Source organism: Gopherus flavomarginatus, chromosome 20, assembly GCF_025201925.1.
Source record: "Gopherus flavomarginatus isolate rGopFla2 chromosome 20, rGopFla2.mat.asm, whole genome shotgun sequence".
In the NCBI taxonomy this organism is placed as follows: Eukaryota; Metazoa; Chordata; order Testudines; family Testudinidae; genus Gopherus; species Gopherus flavomarginatus.
In genome coordinates, this window is record NC_066636.1 from 6,092,375 (window position 1) to 6,109,107 (window position 16,733).

General features: G+C 66.5%; 1 protein-coding gene across 3 annotated transcripts in view; it reads right to left on the bottom strand.

Moving 5' to 3' along the window:
• Positions 1-16,733, bottom strand: part of KMT2B (lysine methyltransferase 2B) — a 41,407-nt gene that overhangs the window by 1,736 nt on the left and 22,938 nt on the right. Inside the window, exons 10-36 of one of the 3 annotated variants that reach the window (XM_050930574.1) lie at positions 16,532-16,630; positions 15,762-15,875; positions 15,378-15,524; positions 13,809-13,904; positions 13,567-13,684; positions 13,189-13,302; positions 12,514-12,698; positions 11,900-11,992; positions 11,640-11,747; positions 10,414-10,487; positions 10,176-10,297; positions 9,285-9,391; positions 8,865-9,002; positions 6,213-6,263; positions 5,866-5,986; positions 5,606-5,684; positions 4,897-5,051; positions 4,277-4,495; positions 2,574-3,957; positions 2,237-2,335; positions 2,048-2,145; positions 1,667-1,804; positions 1,424-1,498; positions 958-1,135; positions 600-707; positions 400-483; positions 31-160 (exon numbers count right to left, since the gene is read on the bottom strand). In XM_050930574.1, the coding sequence (XP_050786531.1) occupies positions 31-160; positions 400-483; positions 600-707; positions 958-1,135; positions 1,424-1,498; positions 1,667-1,804; positions 2,048-2,145; positions 2,237-2,335; positions 2,574-3,957; positions 4,277-4,495; positions 4,897-5,051; positions 5,606-5,684; positions 5,866-5,986; positions 6,213-6,263; positions 8,865-9,002; positions 9,285-9,391; positions 10,176-10,297; positions 10,414-10,487; positions 11,640-11,747; positions 11,900-11,992; positions 12,514-12,698; positions 13,189-13,302; positions 13,567-13,684; positions 13,809-13,904; positions 15,378-15,524; positions 15,762-15,875; positions 16,532-16,630 (4,434 nt within the window). Of the gene's footprint in view, positions 1-30; positions 161-399; positions 484-599; positions 708-957; positions 1,136-1,423; positions 1,499-1,666; positions 1,805-2,047; positions 2,146-2,236; positions 2,336-2,573; positions 3,958-4,276; positions 4,496-4,896; positions 5,052-5,605; positions 5,685-5,865; positions 5,987-6,212; positions 6,372-8,864; positions 9,003-9,284; positions 9,392-10,175; positions 10,298-10,413; positions 10,488-11,639; positions 11,748-11,899; positions 11,993-12,513; positions 12,699-13,188; positions 13,303-13,566; positions 13,685-13,808; positions 13,905-15,377; positions 15,525-15,761; positions 15,876-16,531; positions 16,631-16,733 lie in introns of all 3 variants that reach the window. The other 2 variants (XM_050930572.1, XM_050930573.1) reach the window with 2 other exon arrangements.

Here is a 16,733-nt window from a genome sequence, read left to right on the forward strand (position 1 = left end):
CACAGCTCCCCCAGCCCAGCCCCCCCGCACCTTGCCATCGTAGTACTTCTCGCGCTTGTCGGTCAGCACTGAGCGGATGACGATGCCCGAGTACTCAATGACCATCTCGCCTGCATCGATGGTGCGTTTGCAGAACAGCCCGCGCCCGTGGATGGCCGACCTGGGGGCACACAGGGTCAGCGCCGGGGCCAGGCCTGGGATCACAGCAGCACATGGGGTGGGGGGGCAGGTAGCACAAGCCAAGCAGCGACTGTCCCCAGGGCAAACAGCAGGGGGAGTGGGGGCACCAGCTGCAGCCAGATGCCTATTTGTGCCCCCCTGTCCATGGCCGTGTAAGAGCAGGGCCATATGCCAGGGCTTGGGATTGGCTGGCGGTGCTGGAGGGGGAGGGACCATTACCTGTACACACCCACAGCCTCCTTGGAGGTTCTCTTGAGGTGCCGGAAGCGCATGGCCATGGGCAGCTCCAGGCTGGTGGCTCGTCTGGGAGAGCAGGAGAGAGAGCGGATCAGAACTGAACCTGCCTGGGTTCAGAACCCAGGAGTCCTGGCTCCCAGCCCAGGAGGGAACCCAGGCATCCTGGCTCCCTGCACCATTACCTGGTGGATTTCAGCTGCACCTCATCCTCCTCCTCATCATAGGTGCCGCCCTCGGGCAGTGTGCGGTGCTGCGACGCCAGGAAGTTGAACATGTCAAAGGTGCATTTCCTAGGCAGGAGAGCAGGATTAAAGAACCATTGATCCCTCCCCTATTCCCACCCACATCCCTGCCGGGATCAACCCTGCACCCCCCACCAACCCCCATCCCGTTCCTGACAGACACCTCACCCTCCTACCGGCCAGGTCTCCAGCCCCACTCCCAACAGCATCCTCACACCAGGCTGGATCTCCAGTCTGAGGTGTCTCCCCCGCCCCCGTGACTGGACTTGCCCCACTCAGCTACACATCTCTGCCCCACCTGACGTAGACCTCGGCCCGGGCGCAGCCACTGGGATTCAGGGGCAGCGGTTCCTCCTCCTCCTCGTGCTGGTGGTAGCGGAACTTGTACTTGTGGCAGGACTTGGCTCCGTGCAGCTGCTCTACCAGGAAGGTGACGGCGTCGTGGTGCATGCCCAGCAGGCGCACCCCGTTCATGCCTGGGGAGACCCCCCCACGCATCAGAAACCAGCATGGCAATGAGCCCCAGCCCCTCCCCCAGGAGTCCTGGCCCCCGGGCCCTTTCCCCCCACCCCTGCTCTAACCCACAAGCCCCTCTCCTGCCCAGAACCAGGGAGAGAACCCAGGAGTCCTGGCTCCCAGCTCTGCCCGCTCTAACCACTATACCCCACTGCACTCCCAGAACCAGGGAGAGAACCCAAGAGTCCTGGCTCCCAGGCCCCCTGCTCTAGCCCACAAGACCCCAGGCCAAGGCTCCCGACACTCACCAGCAAATGACAGGTGCCTGAGGCGGGCGTTGGCTCGTGCCTCCTGCACTCTCTCAATCACAGCCTTCCAGGCACCTGGAGGGAGAGCAGGAGAGAGCATGAGCCCCTGGGCTGCCTGGCACTCCCCCAGCCCCATGCCCTGCCCCTCCCTCCCCCAAGCCAGCCAGTCCTCTCCCTTAAGGACTGCTCAGAGCCAGCGTCCCCTGGAGGGGAAAGGTCCCATGTGGCCATCCACCCCCATACCATCGATACTGTCCGCCTGTATGCTGAGCCCATCCTCACTGCTGATCTCAAAACGTAGGTGCGGCTGGCTCTTGGGTGGCGCCTCGTTCTCCTTATCCTCGCAGTACAGGGTGTCCTCATCAGAGCTCGACAGCTCCCCTGGGGGCAGAGAGTGAGGATGGGGCAGGGCAGATGATGGCTGGCCCTGGCTCACGTCTCCACGACACCTCGCACAATGAGGGACGGGCACCCTGCTCCAATCCCAGGCCCCACTCTGCCCCCCAGCCAAGCATCCCCCAAACCCCCTCAGAGCATGGCATGATGCCCCAACCTCCCCATAGCACCACCTCCCTCTGCCTTGCTCCTCGTGGCACAGGCACATGCTGCCCACCCGGGCGATACCTGTGTAGCGATGCCACGTGGGCTCCGGCAGAGGCTCCAGGCTGGGATCCGGCATGCGGGGGCTGCACTCCGGGGCCAGAGAGGGATCCGAGGGTGACCTGCAGTGGGCAGGCAGAGGGAGCTCAGCACAGCTGGCCCACTGGCCAGGAAGGTGGGACAGGGTGGGGGGCCGGCAAGGCTCACACTCACCCTGTGCTGCCCCCATCGCTCAGCTCCGCCTGCTCCTTCCGCGCCACCAGCTCCAGGACGCTCTTCACCGAGGGAGTCTTCATCCGCACCCGGCCGGGCCTGCAATGCCAGCACAGCAGGGGGGTTAGGAGGCAGGCAGTGGTGGCGGTGGGGCCCTGGCAGAGCAGGGCAGATTGTGGGGAGCCCAGGGATGGGACAGAAGGGGGTTGTGGGTTGAGATTGAGGGGCAACAGCAGAGCTTTGGGGCGCAGGGCTGAGGCACCCCATGACACAGAGCTGATGCCCTTACAGGGAGGCATGCACTGCTCCCCACAGCTCAAGGGGTGGGGTCACCTACCCGGGGACCTGCGGGGGGCTGGCGAAGCCGTTCCTGCTCTGGCTGTCGGGGGCACCAGCTGGCGACGCAGGGGGCAGCGGCTCCTCATCTTCCTCCAGCTTGGGCCTCTTGGGGGGGGCACCAGCAACAGCAGAAACCCTCTTGGCACTGCTGGGGAACTGGTGAGGGTGCGGCTGGGGCGGGGAGACAGGCAGGTGGAGCAGACCTGAGTTGAGGGCCAGGCGCTGCAGCAGACAGGGCTGAGACAGTCCCAGTGAGGGCGTGACCAGGGCCGAGGGGCTCAGGGTGAGCTGCCCCCCAGCACCTGACGGCTGCAGCACATTCACCATGGGCACCATGCTGAGAACTGGCGCTCGGATGGTCCATGTGGGCACTGGGCTCCTGGCCACGCCGAGCGGGGCCGCGGCACGGAAGATCACTGTGCCCAGGCTGGCTGGGTGTTGCGGGGGCAGAGCCGGGCCTGGCTTGGCAGGGGCGCCCGGCCCCTCCAGGCCACCCCCCACAGGCGCCTCCTCCCCACCCTGCATCTTGACGAACACCTGTCCCAGCTTGTTGACTAGAATGACCTTGGAGCCAGGCTTGGGGGGAGCGGGCGCCTCGGGGCCCAGCACCCGGACGCCCGGGCTGCCTGGCGCCCAGCCCAAGGCACGGGCCGGCTCAGGTGCGGGGCCTGCCTCGCTGCCATTCACGCTGGGCTCCGGGGCCTTGCCCTCGCCCAGGTTCTTCAGCACAAAGTCCACAATCTCTGAGGGCAGGTCCTCAGGTGGGGGGGCAGGGCCAGCCAACACCTGCTCCACCCCTGGCTCCACCCGCTTGCCATTGGCACCCCGCCCCTCACCCTCCCCATCATCCACCCCATCCAGCTGGTCGATGTGGGGAAGCGGCAGGTCCAGCGGGAACGGCGCCAGGTCCAGCTCCCGTGTCACCACTCTGCGGGGGAAGTGGAAGTAGCGCCCAGTGCCCGCGGCCCCTTCCTCCTCCTCGTCTTCGTCGCTGGGGCCAGCCAGGGGCAGGCCAGGTGAGGAGCAGGGCCCCCGCCCCTCGCCCCCCTCATGGAAGGTCTCATCCAGCAGGCTGTCGTCGAACTCCAGGTCCGAGACGTTGAGCTCGTCGAAGGCCAGTTCTGGGGGCAGTGCCGGGGGGGAGGTAGGTGGGCCGGGCCTGGCTGAGGTAGGGGGGTGCTGCGGGCTGCTCCCTGGGGGAGCGGCTCCTGCCCTGAGAGAGGTAGGGCCAAGCGGCCGAGTCCTGGCGGGGCGTGGGGGGGAGGGGGCCCAGCAGGGGGGCGGGCGCGATGAGAGGGGGCTGTGGCGCCGGGGGCGGCGCAGTGGTGTGAAGTCCGGGTCACCCACTGTCAGGATGTGGTGGGCCATCGACGACGTGCTGCCTGGGAGGGGAGACGAGGGGTGAGATGCTGGCACCAGGTGGGGGGGACCCCCGCATGCCCCTCCCAGACAGGATCAGACCACCAGCCTCCAGAAAGTCTCTCTCAACCCCCTTGCCCACAACACCCTCCTCATCACAAACCCCACACAGTGCATCCCAGAATCCCCTGGGCCACAATTCACCCCCTCCCCACCACACCCACACCCAGTTGGCCTCCCAGAATCATTTGAGAGGCTGGGCCACGAGCAGCAGCGCACCCTTGTCCCTCCCACCATAGGGCGGCTGGGTCTGCCCCTCACAGCCAGGCAAGGGGCACTTACTGGGTGATGGCAGCGGCCGGGAGGAGACCCCAGCCAGGGGCCGGCGCGTTGGCGAGTAGTTGGGCACTTTGATGCGGGCTCCGGCCAGGGAGCGGGGCACAGAGGCGGTGGCCGATTCAGGGGGAGGCAGGGGCCCCGGGTTGCGGGAAGGTGAGTGGCATTCTGGTGCCAGCATGGCAGGTGCTGAGCCCAGGATGTGCAAGTCCCCGAGGTGAGCATCTGAAATGGGAGCAAAGACAACAACATGCTAGCTAGAGGGGGAGCCCCGACTGCACGGCCCTGGAGACAGCACCGGGACACATGCCTGGCGTGGAGATGCAGCCACCTCTGAGGCAGGGATGCTGGGAAACAGCTGCACATAACGCTGCACTTTGAGCTGAAAGGAGTCTCCCCTATCCGCAGCAGCAGTGGGTCTTTTATCCTCTGCCAGGGTGAGAGGACAGCTCCCAGGTAGGACATAGGGGCTGGTGCACCAAGGACAGCCCCCCCCCCAAGGAAGGGAGCGCCCAGCCCAGAACTGGCCTGGCTTGTGCAGGGCCCACAGAGCTCCTTTGTGGGGTGGCAGAATGCCTCCTCACTCAACCCCAACAGGGTCAGCGCACCCCCCCACACACACACACCTGTGGCAGGACTGTGCGCGATGGTCCGGTTCTCCTCCTGCCCGCCCAGCAGGTCTGGCTCCTTCTGGCTCAGCTGGGGCCGGCACTCCAGGATTCGGCACTTGTACCAGCAGCGCCTTCGGGCATCTACCGTGCTCCAGTACAGCCGGGTACACCTGGCAGGAGAGGGCAGCTGGTCAGCTGTCAGAGCATGGCCATGGAGAGCCCTGGCACTGCCCAGAGCCACCTGAGCTCTGGGACAACACAAGCCAGAGACCTCATGCCAAGCCCAGCCGCAGGTGTCTGGCTAAAGCAACTCTCCGAAAGCTGGCCGGCCCAGGTTGCTGCACCATGCCCTGGCCACTTCTCCCCCTGGTTGCCCCCTCCCGGATGGTGCAGCCAGTGAGTGCAATGCCCCTGCCAGGGCACCGTCCCACAGGCTGGATGCCTGTGCTCCCAGCAGGAGCGGCCAGACAGGTCTCCACGTTGGCGGGTCAGCACCATACACATCCTCACCCCCCTTCCCTCGTGCCGCTAGTTCAACCCTCCCCTTGCCGCTCCAGCATGGCCCCAGCTGCCCGCTTGGCCCCCCCAAAGAGGGGAATGGGGGGCTGGAAATTGGGGTGGGGTACACAGGCAGCCCCAGGGTAGGGGGGGATCCACCCCTGTAGCACACGCACCCCACGGCAAGGAGCCGGGGGAGCCCTGCACCAGGGGGCCAGATACTCACTGGTAGCCGACGGGGAAGAGACGTCCCTCGCACTCTGACAGGTCCGTCAGCAGCCCCAAACTGTCAATCTTGATGGAACCTAGAACAGGAGACAAGGCGAGGGCGTCCACATGCACCTGGGGCCAGATGGGAGCTGGAGCCTCGTGGAGGGGGAGGCCACATGCCCCATTCCCCACCCTACCCCCAGTCAGCCAGTCCTCTGCTGTGGGGCCAGATGAGAGCTGGCGCCCCCTAGAAGAGAGAAGCCCCCCTGCACTCACCAATCATCATGTTGACAGTGTCGGGTTCGAGGCCAACCATGAATTTCCTCTTGAAGCTGATGCCCTCAAAGTCTACATAGACCCGGCGCAGCACGTTGAACCCGTCCTCGGTGACGATCTCCTGGGGTGGGCGGGGGGACGGGTCAGCAGTGCACCCTTGCCTGGGAGCAGCTTTGCGGGGACACGCCCCCCTCCCCGCCAGGGCCAGCCTGGCCATAGGGACCCCCCTAAACACACCATGGGGCCCCAGCCCTCAATCTCCAGCAGGGATAGTGCCCCATAGCCCAACCCACCTGGCTTGCAACCCATAGCCCCGCCCCACAGGGGCCACCGGCATGACCACTCACCGTCCCATCCAGCAGGTCCGTGTGCTTCTGGCAGAAAACCTTCTTGTCCTCCTGGAAGGTACAGTGGCGCAGGCGGGCACACATGAAGTGGTAATTGCTGAGACAGGCCGACAGGCAGCAGCCCACCGTGGCGCCAGTGCGCTGGCAATGCTCGCAGCGCTGGGGGCACAGGAGGGGGTAAGGGGGCAGTGCTCGCAGCCTGGCTTGTGCCAGTGCAGAGGCCAAACAGCCCCTCTGGCCACAGCCTGCCCCCCCTAGTGGCAGACAGGCCCTGCCCCCACTGGCCTCTGCCCCTCAGCCCCACCCCCACCAGGAGACAGGCCCCACCCCTGAAGGCTTCACCCCCATTGCACCCACCACCCACCTCAATGAAAGAGCCACAATCCTCACCCCAAAAGCAGAGACTCCTGCTCCCCCTAGGCCAGGCCTGCACAACATGCGGCCCACGGAGGCTCACTGTGCGGCCCGCGGCTGGGATTCAAAAGGTTCTGAGCTGCCCAGAGCGGCGGGGAGCCCAGAGCCCTTTAAATCTCAGCCGCGGCTGCGATTCAAAGGGCTCTGGGCTGCTCGCAAGCCCAGTACGGTGTACTGGCAAAAGCCAGTGCGCTGTACCGGGGTGGCCCAGCTTCCCCAGGGGGCAATTTAAAAGCCTGGGGCTCCCAGTAGGGACTGGAGCCCCAGGCCTATTAAATTGCCATTAGAGCATCACTGCTGGAGCCCTGGGGTAGGGCTCTGGGGGTTATTTAAAAAGTCCAGGGTTGCCATTGCTTCTACCGCCCCAGCCCTTTAAATAGCCACTGGAGCCCCACCACTTCCCCAGGGTTCCCGTGGCTATTTAAAGGGCTGGGGCAGTAGAAGAAAGGGAGCCCCCCTGGAGTAGTGGGGGGCTCTGGCGATATTTAAAGGGCTGGGGCTCCAGCTGCCTCTGCCACCCTGGTCCTTTAAACAGCTGCTGAAGCCACACCGCTTCCCCAGGGCTCCCTCAGCTATTTACAGGGCTGGGGTGGTAGAAGCAGGGGAGCCCCGGGCTCTTTAAATAGCCCCTGAGCCCCGGGCTGCTGCTGCTACTATGGTGGGGGAGGCAGGAGGAGGGGGCACTCACCATACAGGATGGGCTGTACCCCCTGTACCTGTACCAGCTGCCCACAGCCAACCCCTGCTGCACCCCATGCCTGCACCAGCCCCGCACCTCCTGCCCTGCCCGCACCAGTTCCTGTCTGCAGCCAGCCCTGCACCCACTGCCCGCAGCTAGCCCGTCTCCGGCCAGCCCCGCACTCCCTGCCTTGCCTCCAGCCCTGCACCCCCTTCCCTGTCTCCAGCCAACCCCTGCTGCACCCACCTGCCTGAAGCCAGCCAGTCCCGCACTCCTTTGTCTCCAGCCCTGCCAACCTATGCCGCACCCCCCCGTGGCCCTGCCTGAAGCCAGCCAGCCCACCCCACACTCCTTGCCCAGCCTGCAGCCAGACCCTACCTCCAGCCCCCTCCTCCCCAGCCCCTCACGTCCAGCCAGCCCCATGTCCACTGGTGCCCTGCAGTTCCCAGGAAAGTAATCCTGCACACCTGCTTCAATGAGGTGGGCAGGGAGCAGCTGAGACACATAAGTGCACCCTAGCACACCCTCAGGGAGTGGCGGAGCTCATTTCTAGTTCAGACCCATCTTTTTAAAAAAAGAACTTTAGGTAGGGTTAACATACATCCGTATTTTCCCGGACATGTCAGGCTTTTTGGTTCTTAAATCGCCATCTGGGAGGAAAATACGGATGTATGGTAACCCTATTGGTACAAAAAATATATACTGTGGCAGAACTTTTTATAGGGAACCAATTGCTAAGAAATGAAAGGTTTTTTGGTTTTTTCTTTTCCCCCAGTCAACCCTGCCAGGGCCTCACCGAAAATGTTCGAATTGGGCCCCGCACTTCCTAAAGCCAGCCCTGCCAGACGCAGCCAGGATTCAAAGGGCTCTGGGCTGCCCACAGCTGCGGGGAGCCCTGAGCCCTTTAAATCTCAGCCGCAACCGGGATTCAAAGGGCTCTGGGCTGCCTGCAGAGATTCCTGGCCGCAGCTGAGATTTAAAGGGCTCAGGACTCCCTGCCGCCACGGGCAGCCCAGAGCCCTTTGAATCCCGGCGGCAGCTCCAGCGGATGGGCTGGGGCTGGGATTTAAAGGGCTCAGGCTCCCCTCAGCAGCAGGAGCTCTGGGCCCTTTAAATCCCTGCCCCAGCCCCGCAAAGCTCCAGGTTCCCCCAGCTGCCGGAGCCCCGGGCCCTTTAATTTGACCCTGAGGGCTCCTAGCCACCTCTTCAGCGGGGAGCCCCTGGTTGATTTTAAATCAAGTATCACCTCCCCACCCCCAACCATCCTTTTTGGCCCACAGCTGTTTTGGTGTGGCGGCGCTAGGGAAGGAGAGTTTGTTTCTGCAGGGCTGGGCGGTGCTGGGGCGGGGTGTTTCTGCTAGGCTGGGAGGTCCTGGAGGGGGGTGTTTCCATGGGGCTGGTGGGGTTCGGCCCTCAGCTGTTTTCTTTGGAGTAATGTGGCTCTTGCCACTTTACGAGTTGTGCAGGCCTGCCCTAGGCCATACCCCTGCCAGCACCTCAGCCCTGCCCCCTCACCCTGCCAAGGCCGACCCCCTTCCTGCAGGGACCTGCCCCCTCACCATCTGGCGCCCCCGCACCACGGCGGCGTGCACGTTCTTCAGGGACCCATCGTTCTCCTCAAAGACCTCGGCCGACCAGATGGCGCAGTTGACGTGGGTCCACTCATTCTGGCCGATGTACAGGAGCCGCCCCGCATCCTGGGGAGGGGTGGGGAGGGAGGGGGACAGGGTCAGCATCACCAGCCAGCAGGGGGAGCAAAGGGCAAAAACTGGGTTCTGTCCCAGGTCACCACTGGAGGAGTCTTGGCTCCCAGCCCTCGCTGCTTTAACCATTAGCCCCCACTCCCCCCTACCCTGAGCAGGGGACTGAACCCAGGTGTCCAAGCCCCATATGCCACGCTCCCTTGGATCCCCATTGGCCCAAGGCCGCACATTCGAAGGCTGATGGCTCCCCCAGCCCTGGTGCAGGCCAGGCCTTACCTTGGAGGGGGTGTCCCCGTACTGGAGGCACAGGGCGCACTGACGCTTGTCCTCAGCACTGCTGCCCAGCCCCTGCTTCGCCAGCACCACCTCCTGGCCCTTCCCACCTGCAGGGAGAGGGGGTGAGAGCTGCTGGGGGCAGAGACCCGATGGCACTGAGGGGGTGTGGGGATAGGAGAGAGGCCCTAGCAGTACACATTGAGAGGGATCACTGACTTCCTTCCCCCACACCCCCTACCACCCAGCATCTGGCCCAACTCCCAGCCCCTACTCCCCGAATCTAACCCACCAGACCCCACTCCTCTCCCAGAGCCAGGGACAGAACCCAGGAGTCCTGGTTCCCAGCCACACAGCCCCCACCCCACCCACCTGCTTTAACCACTAGACCCCACTCCCCTCCTGGAGCTGTGGAGAGAACACAGGAGTTCTGGCTCCCAGCCCCTACTGTAACCCACCAGACCCCACTCCTCTCCCAGAGCCAGGGACAGAACCCAGGAGTCCTGGCTCCCAGTCCCTACTGCAACCCACCAGACCCCACTCCCCTGCCAGAGCCAGGGACAGAACCCAGGAGTCCTGGCTCCCAGTCCCTGCTGTAACCCACCAGACCCCACTCCCCTGCCAGAGCCAGGGACAGAACCCAGGAGTCCTGGCTCCCAGTCCCTGCTGTAACCCACCAGACCCCACTCCCCTGCCAGAGCCAGGGACAGAACCCAGGAGTCCTGGCTCCCAGTCCCTGCTGTAACCCACCAGACCCCACTCCCCTGCCAGAGCCAGGGACAGAACCCAGGAGTCCTGGCTCCCAGCCCCTGCTGTAACCCACCAGACCCCACTCCCCTGCCAGAGCCAGGGACAGAACCCAGGAGTCCTGGCTCCCAGCTCCCCTGTACTCACTGGTGCCCATGGCTCCGGGTGCCAGCTGGCCGTTCTCGGTGGCGCTGGGCTCCTCGGGCCGGCGCCACTGTGCATACATGTGGTCGGAGGAGGGGGGCAGCACGGCGTCGGGCAGCATGCCACTGGGGGGGCAGAGTAACAGCGTAACGGCAGGGGAGCCGGAGCCCTGGGAGTCCCGCAAGCCCTCCCAGAACCCCACAATGTCCCTGCTGCCCATACCCCTCTCCCTGGTACTCACTTGGGAAGGCAGCTGCGCCGCTGCCAGCGCTTGGCATCCTGTGCATTGAACCAGCTGAATGAGCGAGCCATGAGCTGCGGGAGAGAGCTGAGTGGTGGGGGCTTGCCACATCCACAGGGTCCCCCAGCCACCCCCCCGGGGCCCTGCCCACCGCCGCTGCCCCCACCACCCGGCATCCACCCCCCCGGGGCCCTGCCCACCGCCGCTACCCCCACCACCCGGCATCCACCCCCCCGGGGCCCTGCCCACCGCTGCTGCTGCCCCCACCACCGGGCATCCACCCCCCCGGGGCCCTGCCCACCGCTGCTGCCCCCACCACCGGGCATCCACCCCCCCGGGGCCCTGCCCACCGCTGCTGCCCCCACCACCCAGCCTCCACCCCCCCCGGGGCCCTGCCCACCGCTGCTGCTGCCCCCACCACCCAGCCTCCACCCCGCCCCCGGGGCCCTGCCCTCCGCTGCTGCTGCCCCCACCACCGGGCATCCACCCCCCCGGGGCCCTGCCCACCGCTGCTGCTGCCCCCACCACCCAGCCTCCACCCTGCCCCCGGGGCCCTGCCCACCTCTGCTGCTGCCCCCACCACCCAGCCTCCACCCCGCCCCCGGGGCCCTGCCCACCTCTGCTGCTGCCCCCACCACCCAGCCTCCACCCCGCCCCCGGGGCCCTGCCCACCTCTGCTGCTGCCCCCACCACCCAGCCTCCACCCCGCCCCCGGGGCCCTGCCCACCTCTGCTGCCGCCCCCACCACCCAGCCTCCACCCCGCCCCCGGGGCCCTGCCCACCGCTGCTGCCGCCCCCACCACCCAGCCTCCACCCCGCCCCCGGGGCCCTGCCCACCGCTGCTGCCGCCCCCACCACCCAGCCTCCACCCCGCCCCCGGGGCCCTGCCCACCGCTGCTGCCGCCCCCACCACCCAGCCTCCACCCCGCCCCCGGGGCCCTGCCCACCGCTGCTGCTGCCCCCACCACCCAGCCTCCACCCCCCCGGGGCCCTGCCCACCGCTGCTGCTGCCCCCACCACCCAGCCTCCACCCCCCCCGGGGCCCTGCCCACCTCTGCTGCTGCCCCCACCACCCAGCCTCCACACCCCGGGGCCCTGCCCTCCGCTGCTGCCCTCAGCCGGACCCACGGGGGGCCCAGCTGACCCGGAATCCTGTCTTACTCCCCATGCTGGGTGCATGCCACGTGCAGTGCCCCCCACGTGCCCCTGGTGCTCCCCTGCGGTACCTCAATGTAAAGTGCCTTGATGGAGGGACCGCCCTGCTCCTCCTCAAGGCCCTCACGCTCCTCCAGGTGCTGCAGCAGGATGGCCACCATGTCCTCGCTGAACGCGTGCTGGGGGGAGAGTGACCGTGGGGGCAGGGCCTAACCACTGCCCCACCCTACCCACCACCCACTCCAAGCTCCCCTGCACTGCTGTCCCCCACCTCCTTTGCCCCCATCCCTAGGGCTCCATCAGTGCCCCGCACAGCCCGCGGCCCCCTCACCACAGAGCTGTAGTGGCCCTGTTCGAACAGCTTGCTGACGGTGCGCAGGTCGCAGGGCCGCCGGTGCACCTTCACGCCGTCGTCTGGGCAACACTGTGGGGGAGACAGGCGTCAGCACCCCAGAAAGCCACGGGTTGCTGGCGGGGGAGGGTCTGTTCCCTGCCCCAGACCAGGATCTCCCCGCACAGGCTGAGACTGATCCGCCTGGCATGGGCCCTGTGTGCCTGGCACTCAGAAACACACATCCCCACAATCAGCTCCCAGCCAGCGAGGGCCCCAGACAGTGTCAGTGCAACAACGTGGACTAACAGGAAAGGGGGGCTAGGAGCCAGGACACCTGGGTTCTAACTCCCGCTCTTCCCGCCCCACTGGGAGGGGTAAGGGGACTTGTGGATTCCAGGAGTGTTGGGAGGGGAATGGAGACTGGTGGGTTAGAGCAGAGGGACGCTGGGAGCCAGGGGCCGAGGTCTCTCCTGGCTCCAGGCACAGGGCCATACTTGGACACACTGCGGCAGGGGCTCAGCATGCTGGGAGGGGAATGGGGGGTTGGAGCAGGGGGGGACGATGGGAGCCAGGGGCCAAGGTCTTTCCTGGCTGAGGGCGCAGGGCCGTACCTGGGCACACTGTAGCAGGGGCTCGGCATGCTGGGAGGCCATCATCCCCTGCAGTACATTGCGCAGCCCCTTGCGCTGCTCCGAGGTGAGGACGTCCCGCCACTTGGCCTTGTCGCTGCCAGAGCAGGGCCGGCAGGTGTAGACCACGTTCTCTGGCAGGCTGGACAAGATCTCGTAGTCCTCGTCTGGGGAGAGAGCAGAGCAGGTCAGGTCAGGCAGCCCCAGCCCCACGCAGCCTCCCATTCCTGGGGCAGGGAGAGCATGGGCCAGCCATGGCCAGTGAAGCAGGGCCAGGGCTCAGATGGCAGCCCAAGGCAAAAGGGGTGTGCAGCAGATACTGAGGGAACACACTAAGGGGTGCCGTGCCGAAGGGGGCAGGGCTCTCCCCAGCCAGCAGGGCCAGCCCCGATGCCCCTGGGCAGCACTGGAGCACGCTGTGGGGGTGTCATGCTGCAGGGGTCAGGGTGGGGGCGCTAGGGGGTGCTGCGCTGCAGGGCTCTCCCCAGCCAGCAGGGCCAGCCCCGATGCCCCTGGGCAGCACTGGAGCGCACTGTGGGGGTGTCACGCTGCAGGGGTCAGGGTGGGGGCACTAGTGCTGCGCTGCAGGGCTCTCCCCAGCCAGCAGGGCCAGCCCCAAGACCCAGCACAGCTCGCTGGGCAAGTCCCCAGACTGACCTGAGAGCCCCTCGCATTTGGCATGAACCCAGTGCTCGCACTTAGCACATTGCATCATCTTGCTCTCGTAGTCGTTGTCCTCGTAGCAGTGAGAGCAGATGGGGCAGTAGTTACCTGGGGGGCAGAGGGGTTAGTGCTGCACACGGGGCCAGTCCCCCCAGAGGGAACAGACCCCAAGCCCCATTCCACACCCCGAGCCAGCATCCTGCCCTGGGGCTGGATGGGAGCCTGTGTCATCTGGAGGTGAAAGGCCCCGTACCCCATTCCGTGCCCCCCAAGCCAGACAGTCCCTGCCCTGGGCCTGGATGGGAGCCTGTGTCACCTAGAGGGGAAAGGCCACATGCCCCATTCCCCACCCCTATTCCCCACCCCACACACCTTGGTCATAGAGCAGGGAGCAGGGGGGGCAGAGGCTGTAATCATGGGACCACTCCGTGTCCCAGCTCTTCCCTGGGGCAGCCCCACAGCTCTTGCAGCGGATGCAGGCAGAGCAGATCTAGGAGCCAACAAGAGTATTAGTGTGGGGGGGAATCCCTCCACCACAACCCCTGCCCCCACCAATCCCAGGATTGACCCCACCCCCATCCTCCATCCCGGCATGGCCCTGCCCCTGTGCTCACCCAGCCCCACTTCTTGCGGATGGGCTTGCTGGGGTAGTTGGGGCCCAAGCAGGCTGGGTGGTAGCAGTTGCGGCAGCGCTCACACTCCAGCAGCGGCTGTGACAGGGCAGAAAGGAGAAGGCAGGTGAGAGAGAGAGATGGATCCTACCCCCTCCCATTCTCCCCCCCACCCTCCGCCCTGGGATGGACAGCACTGAGATGCAGCTGCCTCTGAGGTGAGGAAGGGGGCTGGTCACCCAGGGCCCCCTTGTCCGGCACTGAGACATGGCCCGGCTGGGAATTCCCAGCTGCCCAGCATTACCAGGTTTGGGCAGAGCCCCAGTCACGCTGCCGATGTGGGTGATTTCAGGGAGCAGAATGGAATCACCCGAGGGGCGACTAACGGCCTCACACCTGGCTTTTGGTAGCAAAGGCCTGTACGTAACGCAAAGGACTCAGGTGGTGGGTGCACAGCGCAGGGTATCAGAGCCAGCCCTGACCGCCCGGGAGAGCCCCTGCCCAGTCCCCTGCAGCACAGTGCCCCCTAGTGCCCGGCCTGGGGCATCGGGGCCAGCCCTGACCACCAGGGAGAGCCCCTGCCCAGTCCCCTGCAGCACAGCGCCCCCTAGTGCCCGGCCTGGGGCATCGGGGCCAGCCCTGACTGCCAGGGAGAGCCCCTTGCCCCACCCCCTGTAGCACAGTGCCCCCTAGTGCCCGGCCTGGGGCATCGGGGCCAGCCCTGACCGCCAGGGAGAGCCCCTGCCCAGTCCCCTGCAGCACAGCGCCCCCTAGTGCCCGGCCTGGGGCATCGGGGCCAGCCCTGACTGCCAGGGAGAGCCCCTGCCCAGTCCCCTGCAGCACAGCGCCCCCTAGTGCCCGGCCTGGGGCATCGGGGCCAGCCCTGACCGCCAGGGAGAGCCCCTGCCCAGTCCCCTGCAGCACAGTGCCCCCTAGTGCCCGGCCTGGGGCATCGGGGCCAGCCCTGACTGCCAGGGAGAGCCCCTGCCCAGTCCCCTGCAGCACAGTGCCCCCTAGTGCCCGGCCTGGGGCATCGGGGCCAGCCCTGACTGCCAGGGAGAACCCCTGCCCAGTCCCCTGCAGCACAGCGCCCCCTAGTGCCCGGCCTGGGGCATCGGGGCCAGCCCTGACCGCCAGGGAGAGCCCCTGCCCAGTCCCCTGCAGCACAGTGCCCCCTAGTGCCCGGCCTGGGGCATCGGGGCCAGCCCTGACCGCCAGGGAGAGCCCCTGCCCAGTCCCCTGCAGCACAGTGCCCCCTAGTGCCCGGCCTGGGGCATCGGGGCCAGCCCTGACCGCCAGGGAGAGCCTCTGCCCAGTCCCCTGCAGCACAGTGCCCCCTAGTGCCCGGCATGGGGCATCGGGGCCAGCCCTGACCGCCCGGGAGAGCCCCTGCCCAGTCCCCTGCAGCACAGTGCCCCCTAGTGCCCGGCATGGGGCATCGGGGCCAGCCCTGACTGCCAGGGAGAGCCCCTTGCCCCACCCCCTGTAGCACAGTGCCCCCTAGTGCCCGGCCTGGGGTACAGGCTAACGCTGCCTGGAGGGAAGGGCCTCAGCCTCTTCCAGGGCACCTACCTTGGAGACCTTGTTCTTGCGCCCGCACACATGGCAGAATTTGCAGCGGCGACAGCACCAGTTCTCCTCCTGCTCCCGCCGCGGCTGCTCGTCCTCCTCCAGGCAGAACACGTGGAAGGGGTCGCAGCAAACCTGGCAGAACACCAGCTGGGGAGGGGACGGGCCGATAAGATGGCTCCACTCAGACCAGGAGGGAACCCAAGAGTCCTGGCTCCCAGTCCCCCTGCCCGCAGAGCCTGCGCTCCCAGCCCCCCCCCCCCCAACTACTAGACTCCTCACCCCCAGAGAGGGGGGGAACCCAGCGCCTCCCGCCTGCTCTACCCACTAGACCCCCTGCCCCCAGAGCAGGGAGAGAACCCCGGCATCCGGGCCCCACGTGCTCACCTCGTGGAAGCCCTTGCTGGCGCAGAGCAGGCACATGAGCTGGGCAGTGACGGGCACGGAGGTCAGGATGCTGAGCCCCCCCATCAGCCACACATTCTCCAAGTCACAGTCCTCCTGCAAGAGAGTGCCCACCCCACAGCTGAGAGCCTCTCGCTCTGCCCAGACACCTGGCTGGGACCACGGAGACCGACACAGGCTGGGACAGCAGCCAGGGGCACAGAGCCATGCCACGCTCTGGATCCACCCATCCCACCGGATCCCGGACGGTCACACCGTGGGGCAAAGGCTGAAGATTTCACCCACACTCCCCAACGCCGATCCCATGGCTCAGCGGTACCCCCCAGCTCAGAGGGCAGTGGCACACGAGGGCCCTGGTAGCATGGGGACCAGCCTCCTCAGCCCATGGCTGCATCAGGGGTGGGGAACAGCTACTGGGCAGGGCGTGGCAGCCCTCTGGACACCTGAGAGAGAGGGTGGCACCCTGCCAGCTCCCAGAGGGGCCGGATCACCTCCACTCCCCAGACAGTCCTCTGCCAGTCCCTCCTCCAGCCCGCCTGGCAGGGGAGGCACCGGCAGCAAAAAGGGGTTTAATGCCTTTGCCCCATCACCGATGTGGGACTGAGCTGCCCTGTGTCCTCAGCACCTCAAGGGGAGGGGGCTGGAGGCTCGCTCTGAGTTGTGGAGCCAGTGCCGACCCCCCTCCCGCAGCAGGGCCAAGCTGGGTGCAGATTCTGCCCAGCGCTGGGGACCAGGGAGTGCTGCTCCCTCACCTTGAAGTCAACGCGCAGCCGGTGGACGCCGTCAGTGGATTTCTGCTTCCCGTTCCAGCCGTTGGGAAAGGAAGGGAATGAGCCAGAGGAGAGTGTGTCCTGGGGAGAGCAGAGAGTCAGTGGAGGGCGAGGGAGGAGGCAGGGGACCTGCATTCTCTAGGGGGCACCAGCACCCATCTGACTCCAGGGCAGGGGACTGGGT